We start from the raw sequence: 15,139 nt of genomic DNA, 5'->3' as shown, positions 1-15,139 counted from the left end.
GGGGTAACAAGGGCTGTGGGGTGGGGGGTTCATTGTGAGGGTTGTCAGGCGGTGGAGGGTTCATTGTGAGGGCTGTCAGGCGGTGGGGCTGTGGAGTGACAAGGGATGTTGGGGATCAGGGGGTAGGGGATGATCACAGTGGGGGCCAGCAAACAGTGGGGCTCTGCTGTTATTTGCAGTATTCCTCCAGAGTCGGCTGTACCTGGAGCAGGAACAGGACAGGAGCAGAGCTGCCAGAGCCCAGACACAGCCTGTACCATCATGCTGGGCACCACCAGCCACTCTCTCCCTTTGACCCCAGGCAACACCTCCCGCCATGGGCCCCTGGGAGAAGCGGCGGCACTGCAGTGTGGCACCTGGGACCGATCCCACAGCCAGCGGGGCTGGAGCAGGCCCTGCCTGATCACCCCCCAAACACATCACAAGAACATGCCCTACCCTGGCTGCCAGTTTTACCACCTGCCCACTGCTTACGAACGCTCTGGGCTCAGTGTCCCTGTGGTGGTGCCTGTCTCGTCTACTGCCGATTTTATGTGGAAAGGGGCCTCTGCCTCTGAGCCAGTGACGGTCTGAGCCACCTGCTAAACAGAGCCAGGCAGCTCGTCCTAGGCAGTGTGTGTGTCCAGATTGTCACACCCCACCACCATATTACACATGGGGAAACTGAGGCACAGAACGAGGCAGGGACTTGCCCAAGCTCAGAATCAGGACAGAACCCAGCTCTCCTGACTCCTAGTTCCCAGCTCTACCCACTGGAGCACGTAGCTTTTGTCTTTAGAAGGGAGGCAGTGGCACAGTTGAGCCTGAGATGCCAGGGGAGGCAGGGAACGGCTGCAGGGGAGCCACCCAGGGACCTGGATTAGGTGGGATCTACCCCATCTTTTCCTTCTGCCCCATGGATGATGCCCACGTGACTGCCTAACGCCCCAGCATCTGGCTGGGTTGGCGTGCCAGGCCCCAGAGCTGCACTGGGGACAGACCAGTACTACATCGAGTGGCCTGGATGCTCCACAGAGACATTCATGAGGATGGGGGAGGGAGGTAATCTCCTTCCTGATTGGCTGCCTGGGCAGCGGGGAGCGATCCCCAAATCCCTGATGCTCCAGCAGCCAAGCGCCTGCATCTCACGGGCTCGGGATGGGGACCCTGCCCAGTGTTTGGGCACCCCTTGCAGCCCACCATGGCTCTGTTAGCTCCAGCCCCGGGGTGCCAAGCTGGATGGCTGGTGCCCCCGGAGCAGGGGCAGTACCCTGAGCTGGAGAAGGGAGGGACTCCAGGTGCTGTCAGGGTGGGATCCCCTGTGGTTGTTTGTCCTTTTGCTTCACCCCCCATTTGCTACCTCTCAGCACAAGGGTCCCCTGCCAGAGATAGTGGCTGCACTTCCTGCCTGGTGAGGTCCCCCCATAGCCCCTCAGGCTTGTCCCAGGGGGTCTCACCCATGTGATCCTGGGAGAGTGGAGCTCCCCCCACCCCCGCCCCCCCAGAGGACCAGGGGAGCTGGCAGAGTGGAGGAGTATGAATGAAAGTGGCACCTGTTCCTCTCCTGGTAAAAATAGGCTGCGCTGCCCCGGGAGGGGGGCGGTGACACAAAAAGCAGGACAGACGGGGACCGAGCCCAGAACCAGCCCGTCCTGTGGAGCAGCCAGCAGGTGGGTGCAGCCCTGGCCAGCACCCCTACTCCAGGGAGGGCCCATAGCGGGGAGGGAGGGAAGTGGGGCATTGAATGAACCCCTCAGGTAGGGGGAGCTTGGTCAGGCTGGAGACACCCCCTGCCCTGGCTTATGGGGCTCAAGGTGCAGAGAGGGTCCACAGCCCATTGCCCCTGGCTCAGGATCCCCCAGAATCACCTCAACCCCCATTTCCTCTCTCAGGCACTGGGGGAGCCCCTGGAATCACCCCAACCCCCTTTCCTCTCTCAGGCACTGGGGGAGACCATCTGAATCAAAGGCAACTCATGGGAGCCCAGGCCTGGAATAACAGGGGCTGTAGGTTGGGATTGAGGGGCACTGGCAGAGCTGGGGGGGGAGCCCAGGGCTGGGCTAGCAGGGAGAAGTGGGTCAAGATAGAGGGGCACCAGAAGAACTGGGGGAGTTGGGTAGCAGGGGGCAGCTGGGTGGGATTGGGGGGCACTGGAAGAACTGGGGGGAGCCTAGGACTGGATAACAGGGAGAGGTGGGTCAGGACAGAGGGGCACTGGCAGAGTTGGGGTGGAAGCCCAGGGCTGGGCTAGCAGAGGGTGGCAGGTCGCTATATAGGGGCACTGGCAGAGCTGGGGTGGAAGCCCAAGGCTGGGCTAGCAGGGGGTGGTGGGGTGGGATTGAGGGGCATTGGCACAGCTGGGGGGAGCCAGGGCTGGGCTAGCAGGGGGTGGTGGGTTGGGACTGAGGGGCACTGGAAGAACTGGGGGGATCCCGGGGCTGGGCTAGCAGGGGGTGTTGGGTTGGGATTGAGGGGCACTGGGGGGATCCCGGGGCTAGGCTAGCAGGGGGTGGCAGGTCAAGGTAGAGGAGCACTGGCAGAGCTGGGGTAGAAGCCTGGGGCTGCAGGCAGTTTACCACGGGGGGGTGGCAGGACCGCGGTTGGCGAGTCCCCCATTCCCTGGGTCTGGCAGAGCGGTAAATGTCAGGGGTATATTTAGCTGCTGAGGAGGGGGTCACCTGCCCCTTCCCCAAGGTGCCCTCCCCCCACTGCAGGTTTGGTGCCTGAGTCAGAGTCCTGTTCCAGGCCCTGGAGATTGTTTACCCCGGATGGGGGGTGGGGCACCTTGTTTTAAAGGGTCATTATCCAGCCTGGCCTCCTATTCCACTTGAAAGGGTTGACAGTACAGCCAGCCCCAAGGGCCCTCTCCCCGGCTGCCTCCCCAGCTCTCCTGGGTTTAGGTAGGTCCTACGGTATTTACTGCATAGTCACACCTCGCTGGTGTTGGCCAAGCTCATTGCATGAAGCAGGGGCACCCCTCCATACCCCCCCACAAGGTCCCTGGGTTCAACCCTCCATTGCAGGGACACCCTACAGCTCCCCCCCACCGGGGGCTGTGTGTGCCCCCATTTCCTCTCCTCCCAGGTTTCCACAATCTCTCCCCCATACCAGGGCATCTGTGTGCTCCCCATTCTCCCTCCCCCCGCACACCAGGGTTCCCCAGTCTGTCCCCCATGTCAGGGGCTCTGTATGCCCCCCATTCTCCTCTCCCCCCCACCAGGGCATCTTTGTGCCCCCCATTCTCCCTTCCCCTGCACACTATGGTCCCCCAATCTCTCCCCCAGGCTGCATTCCCTTCTTCTTCCCCCCCCCCCAAGAAAAAGAACTGCATTGGAGTTGATGTAAGCTCCCCATCGCAGGCCCGACAATGCCATGGTATGGCCAGCAGAGGGCGACCGGATGCCTCCTGTCCCCCCCCCCAAAACTTGGCAATGGTGGGGCTCAGGGGTGGGGGTAGTCAGAGCCTTGGGGGGGATCTGGTAGGCCAATCCCCGGGCAGGCCAGTTGGGGGCCTCTCACAGCCCCGATCCAGGTCCCTGCTGCCCCCATCTGACCCACATGCCTCTTGTCTCCTTCCAGAGATGGAGGCACAGGAAGGCGCCCCCCGCCCCAGGCTGACAGCAGAGGAGCCTGGGACCGCAGCTAAGGAGGCTGAAGGGGTGGCTGGGAGTGGAGCCAAGGAGGCGGCTCAGGGTGGGGATGGGCTGGGGGAGAAGGGGAGAGCAGGGAATTCTGGGAGCAATGCTAAGGGGGGCGGTGAGGCCAGCAAAGCAGGGGATTGTGGGAGTGATGCTAAGGGAGACGTTGCACCTGGGCTAGCAGGGGATTCTGGGAGTGATGCTAAGGGGGGCAGTAAGGCTGGGGGAGCAGGGGATTCTGGGAGCGATGCTAAGGAAGGCGGTGAGGCCAGCAGAGCAGGGGATTCTGGGAGTGATGCTAAGGGGGGCAGTGAGGCCAGCAGAGCAGGGGATGCTGGGAGAGATGCTAAGGGGGGCGGTGAGGCAGGGGGAGCAGGGGATTCTGGGAGCAATGCTAAGGGGGACGGTGAGGCAGGCGGAGCAGGGGATTCTGGGAGTGATGCTCAGGGGGGCAGTGAGGCCAGCAGAGCAGGGGATTCTGGGAGCGATGCTCAGGGAGAAGGTGATGCCAGCAGGGCAGGGGATGCTGGGAGAGATGCTAAGGGGGGCAGTGAGGCTGGGGGAATAGGGGATTCTGGGAGAGATGCTAAGGAGGGCGGTGAGGCTGGTGGAGCAGGGGATTCTGGGGCTGGGGCAGAGGAGGGGCAGGGGACTGGAGCAGAGGAGAGGGAGGCAGTAGGTGGGTCTGGGCTTGAGCCCCAGGACGGGGTTGGAGGGGCCGAGCCAGAGATGCAAGGGGCTGAAGTCGAGAGGACCAGCGGTGCCGTGGCCAGAGAGGTGAGTGTCCCTTTGGATCAGATGGGGCAATGGGGGGAGGGAAACCCCCCCACACCTCCCTAGGGAGCCAGCTTGCCCGGAAGGTGCTGCGGGTGCCCACGTGCCCTCCCTGATGCCATGGGGGTACAAGCATGCCCAGGCCATCGCAGGGAGCAGCTCCCAGGGCTCAGAATGGGCTGCGGGACTCAGCCCCAGTGGTAACCCCCCAGGGGAGGTGGGTTCAAATCCCACCTGGGGGGGCGGGAAGGCCATAGTGGGGGAGGACAGGAGCCGGGGCCAGCAGCGGGGGTCTGGGATTTGGGGGGCAGGGGCCTGTTAAAGGACTTTGTTCCCCCCCCCCAGGGGCGTGGTGGGAGCACCTCAGAGGAGCCGCTGTCCCCAGAGATTGGGGGCGAGGAGGAGGAGTGGGGTGAGCCTGCACCCAGCTCCCCCGACGAGGGGCTGGCCAGCCCCACAGGGGACGCTGCCTTTGGGAAGGAGACTGGGGCCCCCCAGCCGGGTAAGGCCAATTGAATCGGGGAATGAGGGTGGGGGAAGAATATGGGGAGGGGACACCCCCTCACAGCACCCCCTAGCAGAGCCCCCCCAGTCCCATCTCCCACTCACACAGGGTCACCCCCCGAGCACAGCCCCCCAATCTCAGATACTCAGTTGAGCCCACTTTGGTGACTGTTTTTAATGTCAAAACTTTGTAAATTCCTTTCAGGCGGTGCCTCCCAAGGCCGAGAAGCCGCGCCAGGTGGCAGCACCAGGTGAGAACACCCGCGGGGGCCCCAGTACCAGGATAAGGGACTCCTACCCCCGGTGCCAGGCAGGGAGGTGGAGGCACACAGCCGGGGGTGGGGAGAGCCCCTCCAGCACAGCGCCACCAGGTGCCAGGCAGGGAGGTGGAGGCACACAGCCAGGGGAAGGGAGATCCTACCACCCCCACAGCACACCGCCCCCTCTCTTCCTGGCCCATTCTCTGATCCACTCCCCATCTCTTCGCAGCACTGGAGAGATAGCCCAGCAGGACAGCGGGCAGAGCCCTGCACCTGAAGGAGTTGCACCCCCCAAAGAGAAGCCAAAGAGACCAGCGCTGGATCGGAGGGAGTTGACCCGACCCCGCCTGGCACCCAGGGCCCAGTCCCGCAAGGCCCTTGTGGAGAAATTTGGGGGGTGCGCAATCCCCTATTAACCTCCCCCCAGGGGCTACGAATGGGCCAGCCTACACACGAGAGGGTGGAGCTTGGAGGATAGGCCCTGGTCAGTCAACCAATGAGGGGTGCTCAGTGCCATTAAAGACTAACACGCCAAGAGAGGGTGTAGGGAGGGGCATCTTGTCACCGGTGGAACTCCCTGCGACTGGACGTTAGGGATAAAGCACTCAGGGCAGCTCTTGTGGCACCAAGGGTACCATGGGGGTTAACCCCTTCAGCTCCTGGCCCCGTGCAGGCTCAGGGGGCTGGTGGGACAGAGAGGGAAGGCCCAGGGATGGGGGAGGGAGGGGACCTGGCCAGTCACTGCCCCAGCTCTGGGGCTCTGCAGCAGAATGTGCATTGTCCCTTCTCCCTGTGACACCGGCCCCTCCATCCCCCCTGCAGGGCAGCCAGCGGCCCGGCCCCCAACATCAAGAAGACTGGAGGTGCCAACACCATCAAGAACATGCTGCTGGAGTGGTGTCGTGCCAAGACGCGCGGCTATGAGGTGAGAGGCTGGCAAGGGTGAAGTGGTGCCTGGCCTGTAGCCTTCCTCCCCTCGGACACACAGCAGGCCCTAGTACGGGGGAGGGTAGACACTAGCCCCCCCCCCCCCCGACTGCCACAATGACTGTGGGGATTGAGGGATGTCAGATGGAAGGGGCAGGGGCCCAAGGGTGCCTGTCATGCTCATAACTCAGCAGGGGCACAGCCAGCCGGGCACACTGCCACCCGGATCTTCGTGGGGGTGACTAGACCTGGCCCGGGGGGAAGATGGCAAGGGGAAGCATTGGGGCAGGCAGCTGGCCCAAGGGGTACAGCATGGGGGGGGGGGTTCTACCATCCCCGGGTGAGTAGCTCTGCCCCAAGGCCCTGGGTCACAAGTGCTGACTACAACATGGAGAGTGCCCCCCTGCACCAGGCAGGCCTCCGCCATGCTGGGCACAGCGCTGCCACCCGTCCACTGTGGAGACGGCCAGAGAACATAGCCACCAGCTTTCTGCCCTAGCCTCTCTTCCTAGTGCATGGGAGGGGTGGGCAGCCCACGAGGGCGGGCACCCCCAGACCTTGCAGTGCCCACAAAGAGGCTGCGGGGTGGGGGAGGGGGAAGGCCCACCCAGTGCTCATGCGGCTGATTGGCTCTCCCTCCCTGTGCCCCTGCTCTGCTGCCTGGCTGCCAGCACGTGGACATCCAGAACTTCTCCTCCAGCTGGAGCAGCGGCTTGGCCTTCTGCGCCCTCATCCACAAGTTCTTCCCTGATGCCTTCGACTACGCGGCCCTCGACCCGGCCAACCGCAGGGAGAACTTTGCCCTGGCTTTTGCCGCTGCTGAGTGAGTGCACCCCACCCCCAATGCCCAGGCAGCCAGCCCCACCCAGGGAAGGGCCTCTGCCACACATCCGACATGGGGCTTGGAGGCAGAGTAGGAATCTGCAGTTGCCCAGTAGGGGTGGAGCTGTGACACCAGGGAGGGGGAGGAGCCTGCACTGCCCAGCCCCACCCTCCCCAGCAGCAGGTGCTGTGACCCCAGGTGGGCTTGGGTGTAGCAGCCCACCCTATGTCAGCTGGTGTAGTAGGAGGCCCGGCTGGGTGCTGCATCCAATAATTGAGGCTGTTCGCTAATTAGCGGTACTCCCTCTGCCGCTTGGCCACCCTGTGGCTCCTGGGAGCTCTGCCCTTGTCCCCAAACTCCCTGAGCCCAGAGCTCAGTGACCCTGACAGCACGGGCCCAGCCACGCAGCCAAACCCAACCAGGCCAGGGCACGGTCCTGCTGGGACAGGCCCGGAAGCAGCTCCAGGGATGCACCCTCTAGCCTGAACTGGACACCAAGCCCTTCTGTAGGGCACTAGCTCTGCGGTCCCCTCCCTTCACGACAGGGGCATCCTGGGCCACTTCCTCTTTGCCCACTGGCATCAAACACTGCCTGGTTTGCAGAGGGGCCATAGCTTGGGACAGGAGGAAGGGGAGGCCAGTGGGACACCCATGCCCAGGGGACACATAGAGCAAACCAAGGGGCCTGGGGCCGAGTCGAGCGCCCTGGCCGAGGGCAACGCTGCTGTGCTGACCCCTGGTCTCTCGCCCCGCAGGCAGCATGCCGATTGCGCCCCACTGCTGGAGGTGGAGGACATGGTGCGCATGAGCGTCCCGGACTCCAAGTGCGTCTACACCTACGTCCAGGAGCTGTACCGCAGCCTGGTGGACAAGGGGCTGGTGAAGACCAAGAAGAAATGAGGTGGGGGGAGCAGCTGGGCGGGGAAGCAGAGAGCGCGCCAGGCGACGTGGGTGAGGATGGGCCCCCCAGACATTCAGCCTGGCACACGGGGGCATGGGTGAGGACAGGGCCAGCTCTAGGATTTTTGCCGCCCCAAGCAAAATCAATTTTGGCTGCCCCCCCTCCCCGCATTTTTCTTACCCTACCCCCCGGCCCCGCCTCAATTCCACCCCTTCCCGAAATCCCCAGCCCTGCCTCCTCCCCCCCAGGCTCTCAAGCCTGGGAGGGAGGGTGAGCAGCGACACGCGAATCAGCTGTTTCGCGCGCCGCGGCCGCTCGGGATCTCCTCCTCCCTCCCAGGTTTGAGAGCCTGGGAGGGAGGGTGAGCAGCGGCGCACGAATCAGCTGTTTCGCGCGCCATGGTGCACGAGTGGTGGCAACAGCAGAGGTGAGTTAGGGCGGCCGGGACACATTTTTAGGGGCGGCAGGGGCGGCATTCTGGCGCTGGCTATGCCGCCCCTAAAAACGTGCCGCCCCAAGCACCAGCTTGTTTTGCTGGTGCCTAGAGCCGGCCCTGGGTGAGGAACAGCAGAGGGTGGTGCCGGGAATGGGAGCACTCTACACGTTCCATCCTCCCTCTCACTGCTCACATGGGAGCAAGGGACGTCTCAGTGCCTGGGCATCACCTCCTCCCAGAGGGGCAGATTGGGCTAGCCACGGGGGATGGGGTGCTGCGCCCACCTCGGCCCCTTCAGAACCTTCACCAAGGCCCAGAGTTCAACCCCACCAGGACATCACCATGGCCCCTTTCAAATCACGGGTTAGGGGGGGTGTTCTCTCTGCAGGTCCATGCCGGATGGGGCACCTCCATCCCTGCCCCAGTCAGCCTAGCCCAGCGCCTGGCTGAGCTGGGCGCCTATGTCTGAACACTCCCATGGGGGCAGGGCAGAAATGGGCATGGGTGAGGAGGGGGTTTTCTGCTTTGGAGAAAAGCCTTGCCCCCCCACCCCCACCCCAGAGCATGATGGGGAGGAGCTATGCCCTCCCTCCCCCAACCTCCTGAGCACCGCCCCTGTGGTGGTCCCCTCCATGAGGCCTGGGGTGGGGGGGTCCAGCAGCGCAGGGCAGCTCCAGGGGCATCTTCTCTCCCCTGCCTAAGGTAAGGAAGAAGGCATGGGGCAGGGGGGTCATAACAGATTCTTTCCAGTGGCCTCTTTTCAACAGTGCCCCGCCCCCCCCAAGCCTGGTTCTGCCTCGTGCCCAACGATCAGCGGTGGAGCCCACTGCTTGGCAGACCAGCTACGGGCAGGATACCCGGTCCTCGCCCCTGCCCGCTCTCCCAGCCCCCGCAGTCCTTGGCTGAAGCTGAGCAAGCTTCCAACAGGCACCACCAATGCCCCACTGGGGTGTGTGGTAGCTGGCAGGGACCCCTCCAAGGCAGAGTTCCTGAAGCAAGGCCCCCCACAACACCTGCTCCCCCTCTCCCAACAGGTCTGTCCTGGAGCTCTCCCCCAAAGTGGCATCTCCTCCGCTGGTAACCGTCCACAGCCATCTCCTGCCTGCCCCCTTCCCCGCCCACGGCTCACATGTGCACACGAGACCCTGGCAGATCCAGTAAAGCAGAACTGCTCCAAGCTCAGGCAGACGCCGGGCAGTTTCTTGTGGTTAGCTTGGGTAGGTCGAGGGCTCCATCAGCGCCGGCCACATTCCTCGGCCAGGGTGCAACAGATGTGGCTGCAGCCCAGACAGGAGCGATGCCCATCAGCAGCGGGAAGTCGCCTCGGCTCCCCGCCAACGCCAGATGAGCACATTTCACCATAGGGCTGGGGCCAGCATTCCTCGTGGATCCAAGCTGGCAGCGGGCATCTGGAACGCGTCTTTGGCTGGCCACAGCAGGGGTGGTTCTCCTGGCACTTCCAGGGTCCATTAGAACCAAGCGCCCGCACTCAGGGCTACCCCCACAGCAGCTGCCCGGCTCCAAGTGACAGTGAACCAGGGCTGCCTTCCTGCTGGTGCCAATGTGACACCCAGCTGGGTGCCAATGATCTTCCAAGCTCTGAAGGGCCTTGTCCAAATGCAGGCCTCTGCTCTGGGCCTTGACTCAGCTCCGCCAAGCTGCCAGATCCCGCAGAGGGCCTGGAAGTCATAGGCTTGAGCACAGACCCCCGCCCCCTTCCAGCCCGTAACTACAGCCCTCGTAGCTCTGTGCTGCCCTCTGGTGGCAAAGTCTTGCTAGCTCTAGAACATGGATGGTGCGGACGGATGAGGGCACCAACAGCAGTCACTTCCTCCAGGTCCAGGGCACAAGGCAGCAACTGTTAGGACAGGAAGTGGAGGAGTGGACCATACCAAGGGAGGAGAGAGAGAGGCAGGGTGTGATCACTCAAGCTGGCAGGGGCTCTGACACACCCGCCTGTGGGATTTTTAATGGGCACAAAGACCTCAGTTTTATGTCCCCTGGGAATGCAGCTTCCCTCCCCGTGCTGTCTGGGGACCCTATAGGGTCACACATATGGCTTTGGCAGCTCTCAGCTGGGCAACTTCATGGTCTGACCCTCAAGCCAGCCCGTGGTAACTGGGGAGAACAGGAGGGAGGGCTGGGGGGAGCTGGCTAGGAACAGCACCCGGCTCCATGGGAACAGGCTGGCCTAGGGAGCTGGGACAGGACCCAGAGCCCTTCCCCTCCAGTGCAGAGCAGGGGGTGGGGGGAGGAGGGAGATCAGAATGGTTCATCCTCAGGGCATCTGCTCCAATCCCACCTCAAAGAGAAAGAGGCTAGAGATATTCCGAGGGCCCCAGGGAATGGCCCCACACCACGTTGGGGCAGGGAAGGCAGCTGCCTGGGAAATCATCCGAGGGGGGATCGGCACATGGGAGCAGAGGGATCACGGTTCATTTTTATTGATCAGAAAAAGGAAGTTATTTCACACACACACACACACAAACCCCCCCACCGACAAACAAAGGGGCTATTTTAAAAAACATTTCTCATCACACTATTACAACCCAGAATCACCCTCCAGCCTGATACCCCCCTTCCCTCCCCCAGCCCCAATCACCTGCCCAGCTGCAGGCATCACTTCCTGTCTGCATGGGCTGGGTGCAGGGAAGGCATTTGGGGCTGCTCTCTCCCCCCTCCAGTCTTTGCCGCTGAGGTTTTAAAGTGCCAGGCAACAAACCAAAACAAGATCAACAGTGGCAATGGGGTTCATGGCATAAAGCTCAGTGCCCAGGGAGCGGCCTTCGGCCCGACCACTCCTGGCAGGCCTGGGAGCCCCCCAGTGAAGACGAGGTGAGCAAAGGAGTCAATCAATGAAGGGAAGGGGAAAGCACACATACCCAACTTCAAACCCCCCCAGGGCTTCAGTGCCCCCTCTTGGTTGAAGGGCTCCAACAAGTGACAACAGTGTTACCGTGAGGTGCTGGGTCCCCCCTTAGTCCGGGCAGGGGTGGGGCACATGCCCCAGAATTCCATGGGATGCATCGCCATGACAGCATGCAATGGTGGGAGGGGCCACCTTGGCCCCACCCACTCACTAGACTTCACCCACTGAGTGCATAGGCCCCACCCCTGCCTGGGACAGCGAGTCTTCCCCACCAGGAGCAGGCAGGGGGTGCCAGAGCAGGAGCAGGGTCACTCGCAGGGCCGCTTCTCGCTGAATTTGCGGGTGTGATCCTCGGCGTTGCGCAGGAACCTCTTGTAGTCGCGGGTGAACTCCTCGGCCAGGTCGGCACGCAGCGGGTGGCCCGGCTCGGGCTCGTTCACCAGCGCGATCAGGGCCTGGATCACTGCACAGAGGGGCAGGGAAGGGGTCAGCACGGCATGGAGCAGGGCAGATTGTGCCTGATCCCCCACACTGGCCCCAGCACCCCCAGCCACCCCACAGGGTACCAGCCTCACCCACCCATGCTTCCCCCTGGCATTGCCACCTACCTCACAGAATAACAGCCTCACCCACCCGCACTGGTCCTGCCACACAAATTGCCGCATGCCGCCATCCTCACTCACCCCTGCAGCCACATCATTGCCACCCTTGTAACCCCCCCAGACTCCACAGGCCCAGCGCTTCTGGGCAACATCCCCACTAGCTCCCTGGAGGCGTGTACGTGCGGCAGGGGGGCATGTACCTTGATCCGTCTTGGTGGCGGGTTTCCAGTTCTCAGCGCTGATGATCGGCAGGCAGACCTGCCCCTTCTCGTCCACGTTGGGGTGGTAGATCTTAGTTTTGAAGGTGACCTTGGGGGGCTTGAAGGGGTACTCGGCTGGGAAGCTGATCTCGATTCGGAAAGCGCCTTTGTTGTAGGGAGGATTGTCCTGGTCATAGGGCAGGAGAGAGAGGGCAGGAAGCTACAGAGCCAGCAAACACTGATCCCTGGGGAGAACTGGGGGCTCCCCCCATCTGAACCCAGCACAGACCCCCTTGGGGCATGCAGCCCCTTCTGACACCCCTCCCCCCCATCTCCCAGTCCCCACACTCACCGGTACCAGGAGCCCTTTCCACAGGAGAACATTGGTGTCGTCCACCTCAATGTCCTTCAAGCAGCGGGACCCAGACCTCTTCAAGTCATCCAGCTCCTGCAGTAGGACAGAGCCGAACCATCAGTGACCACGCACCACCCCCACCTCCGAGCTGCCCCCCAATTGGCCCCAGCCTTCTGCTCCCTAAAATTGTCACCCCAATAGGCCTCAGACTCCCATTTCCCCAGCAAGCCCCATCCACCCCCATGTAGCAGCACAAACCAAAGCACCAGTGGCACCAATTCAGATCTTTCTTCAGGGGTGGGAGGGGGGAGAATTCCAGTTCCTGACACACACACACCAGGAACCTGCTTGTCACCCCCTCCACTGGGTAAGTGTATAAGTGCAGTTGTGTGACAAGGCTGCTTGTGATGGTAAGGCCTGGGTTCAGCAGCCCTGGGGCTCAGTTCCGGTTTATGTCCTGTGTTCCTGATGCTTCAGGGTTTCAGCCACAGCCACCCGCAGGGATCAGGAAGGGATTTCTCTCTATGTATTCTGGAAGGGTTTTTTCTCTCCTTTGAAGCATCAGGGATGGCCACAGCTGGAGATGGGACATCAGGCGGTCGGGCATCTACCATTCTCTCAGAGGTGCTTGGCAGGCTGGATCCCGCTCGCATGCTCAGGGTCTAACCCAGGGGTGGGGAACCTTCGGCCCACGGCACCGCGGGCTGGAAGCCCGGAGCCTCAGTGCCCCCCTGCGGGGGGAGGATTGCCAGGCTGTTAAAAGTCTGGTCGGCTCTGCGCAGCAACCGGAAGCATGCCCCTGTGGCCCCTAGGCACAGGGGTGATCGGGGAAACTCCGCGTGCTGTCCCCACGCCCGGCGCTGACGCCGCAGCTCCCATTGGCCGGGAACCACAGCCTTTGGACGGAGGGGCAGCCAGGCCAAATCTGATTGGTACTGTGACCCTGTGCGCCAGGTTGCAACGTCACTTGCTGAAACGTGACCTGGCCACCCTCCTGTCAGGACGGAGGGGCAATCGGGGCAAATACGAGCACTGCTCCGTCAGCAGCTGCACTGATTTAGTACAGGATCACTGTTCGGCCATGGCCCCCCGGCTCTGGGGCGTACGGAGCAAATGCAAACACCCTGGGGCGGCGTTCACCCATCCCCTGAAGCCCCCGCAACTGGCACCACTGCGAGACACCCTCCCTCGCCCCACAACAGGGCCACAGCAACCAGGGGCTGAGCTGGGTTCTGCCCATCTCTGCAGCTGGCCCAGAATCAGGCACATTTCTCAGAAACGCCTTGAAACTGGAGGGCGGGGCAAACTCACTTCCTGCTCCCAAAGGCAAATAAACAACAGAGCCTCCTGCTGCTAGCAACCTAGCAGCTCCCCTCCCCTAGTGGGGCAACCTCACTCCCAGGGACAGGAGGGTTACCCAGTGCCCCCCACCTCACCCTACTCTAGGGCTCCCCTCCTGTCTCCCAGATCAGGTCACTCTCAGCCCGCATCCATCCCCACCCTGCACCTTTGGTTTCCGAGAAACCAGCCAGGGACTTTCCCAGGCAGCAGCTATAGAAAGTGAAAGCACCTGCCTGGTTCTGGCACTAGACATTGCTCCTAAAATTAACTGCTTCCTTTCCTCCTGCTTCATCCCCGCTTTGGTCCCGAACCCCCTCCTCCCCCATCCCTGCACAGCTCCCCCTCCATGGCAATCTGGCCTGGATCCTTTATAAAGCCAGCACCACCAGGGCCAGCGTGGGGCATTTGTCTGAAGTTGGCCAGGACACAAAGGGTGAACTTCTGTGCCAGCCCCCCTCACCTCGCCCTAAGGGGAATCCAGGGCCCCACTTTTTTCTGTAGGTCAGTCCAGCCACCCCACCCCACCAGCGTGATTTTGATACGTTACAAGTCGGTTTTTTTCAATCTGGGTTTTATTCCCATCTGGTCCAGCCAGATGCTGCCCAGAGTGGGAGACAACCCCGCCACCCCCCTTGCACAGGGATCACAGCTGCACCTTTGATCCGGCTCCAGGCACATGACAAGCAAAGGGCAGGGGCAGGTGTGATGAGATGCGGGGGGGGGGGGGGTGACACGACACAGGAAGGGGTTAACCTCATCGCAGGGGGCCTTTGGAGCCACAGTGGGACCGGGAATGCCCCGCATCCCATGGGGTGGCCATCAGAGACCTAGGGTGGGTCCAGCACCCCCCTGGCTAGCCAGGAGCACCCAAAGAAAAGTGAAAGTAATGCAGAGCGCCCACCACAGCCTTACCTTGTACCCCACAACCAGCCCCCCACCCGGCCCCCCAACTCACCCACCCCCCCCCAGGCCCCCACCTCACCCACCCCCCCCCCAGGCCCCCAACTCACCCAGCCCCCCAACTCCTCCCCAGCCCGGTCCCGCCATCATCCTCAGCCCCCCCCTTCACACAGCCCCCCCATCACTCCCTGCCCCCCCGGGCCGGGGCGATCAGCCCGGCGGGGCCCCCGCACCTTGCCCACTCTCCTGCTCGCCGCCATCTTCCCGGCCCGAGCCCAGCCCGGCCGGCTCAGCGCGGAGCAGCGAGTCTGCGGGGGGGCGGTGGCTACAGCGGAGCCGCCCCCCGCCCCCGAGCACAGAGGGGGCGGGGCTAGAACGCTGCCTCTGCCCCGCCTCCTCGGGGAGCGCAGGGGCGGGGCAAACGCCGGCCCGAGGGTCCCTTCGCTCTGCCGGGAGTGGGGTCAGGACAGGCTGCCCCCCCCCGCCTCCCTCGCAGGGGAAATGCACAGGGAAAGGACTGAGCCCCCCTTTCCCCCACCCCACAGGTAACATGGGGCGGGGAGAACAGGGGAGGTTGGATGCGGGCGGGGATCCCGGGAGCGGTCAGGAGTGGGGAGCAGGGGGGGTTGG

At 63.0% G+C, this 15,139-nt stretch overlaps 2 protein-coding genes across 2 annotated transcripts; one reads left to right on the top strand and one right to left on the bottom strand.

Annotated features, from left to right (window-relative positions):
* The first annotated feature begins 2,748 nt into the window (after positions 1–2,748).
* Positions 2,749–7,839, top strand: SMTNL1 (smoothelin like 1). The gene is made up of 9 exons (XM_034759420.1): positions 2,749–2,879; positions 3,559–4,076; positions 4,173–4,394; positions 4,737–4,893; positions 5,101–5,146; positions 5,385–5,552; positions 5,978–6,080; positions 6,754–6,905; positions 7,661–7,839. Exons 2-9 carry the CDS (start codon positions 3,561–3,563, stop codon positions 7,803–7,805), a joined length of 1,509 nt encoding a protein of 502 aa, XP_034615311.1. The 5' UTR covers positions 2,749–2,879; positions 3,559–3,560; the 3' UTR covers positions 7,806–7,839.
* A 2,823-nt stretch (positions 7,840–10,662) lies between these two features.
* UBE2L6 (ubiquitin conjugating enzyme E2 L6) lies at positions 10,663–14,890 on the bottom strand. The gene is made up of 4 exons (XM_034762197.1): positions 14,743–14,890; positions 12,266–12,361; positions 11,914–12,100; positions 10,663–11,574 (listed from the first exon to the last, which is right to left on the bottom strand). The coding sequence occupies exons 1-4, from the start codon at positions 14,767–14,769 to the stop codon at positions 11,420–11,422; spliced, it is 465 nt and encodes a 154-aa protein (XP_034618088.1). The 5' UTR covers positions 14,770–14,890; the 3' UTR covers positions 10,663–11,419.
* Positions 14,891–15,139: the final 249 nt, after the last annotated feature.

This window comes from Trachemys scripta, chromosome 2 (assembly GCF_013100865.1).
Source record: "Trachemys scripta elegans isolate TJP31775 chromosome 2, CAS_Tse_1.0, whole genome shotgun sequence".
Taxonomy (NCBI): domain Eukaryota; kingdom Metazoa; phylum Chordata; order Testudines; family Emydidae; genus Trachemys; species Trachemys scripta.
The sequence above is the reverse complement of the archived record's forward strand: the minus strand, read 5'-3'. Positions and strand labels throughout refer to the sequence as shown.

What these genes read in the sequence shown, in the direction of transcription:
- UBE2L6 (XM_034762197.1), bottom strand. Translation starts at nt 14,769, where the DNA reads ATGGCGGCGAGCAGGAGAGTGGGCAAG. An exon ending in CGAGCAGGAGAGTGGGCAAG is followed by an intron (nt 12,362 to 14,742) that starts GTGCGGGGGCCC and finishes GTCCTACTGCAG; the next exon opens with GAGCTGGATGACTTGAAGAG. An exon ending in CGCCACCAAGACGGATCAAG is followed by an intron (nt 11,575 to 11,913) that starts GTACATGCCCCC and finishes CCCTCTGTGCAG; the next exon opens with TGATCCAGGCCCTGATCGCG.
- SMTNL1 (XM_034759420.1), top strand. Translation starts at nt 3,561, where the DNA reads ATGGAGGCACAGGAAGGCGCCCCCCGCCCCAGGCTGACAGCAGAGGAG. An exon ending in ATGCTCAGGGGGGCAGTGAG is followed by an intron (nt 4,077 to 4,172) that starts GCCAGCAGAGCA and finishes GGGGGCAGTGAG; the next exon opens with GCTGGGGGAATAGGGGATTC. An exon ending in GCGCCAGGTGGCAGCACCAG is followed by an intron (nt 5,147 to 5,384) that starts GTGAGAACACCC and finishes ATCTCTTCGCAG; the next exon opens with CACTGGAGAGATAGCCCAGC.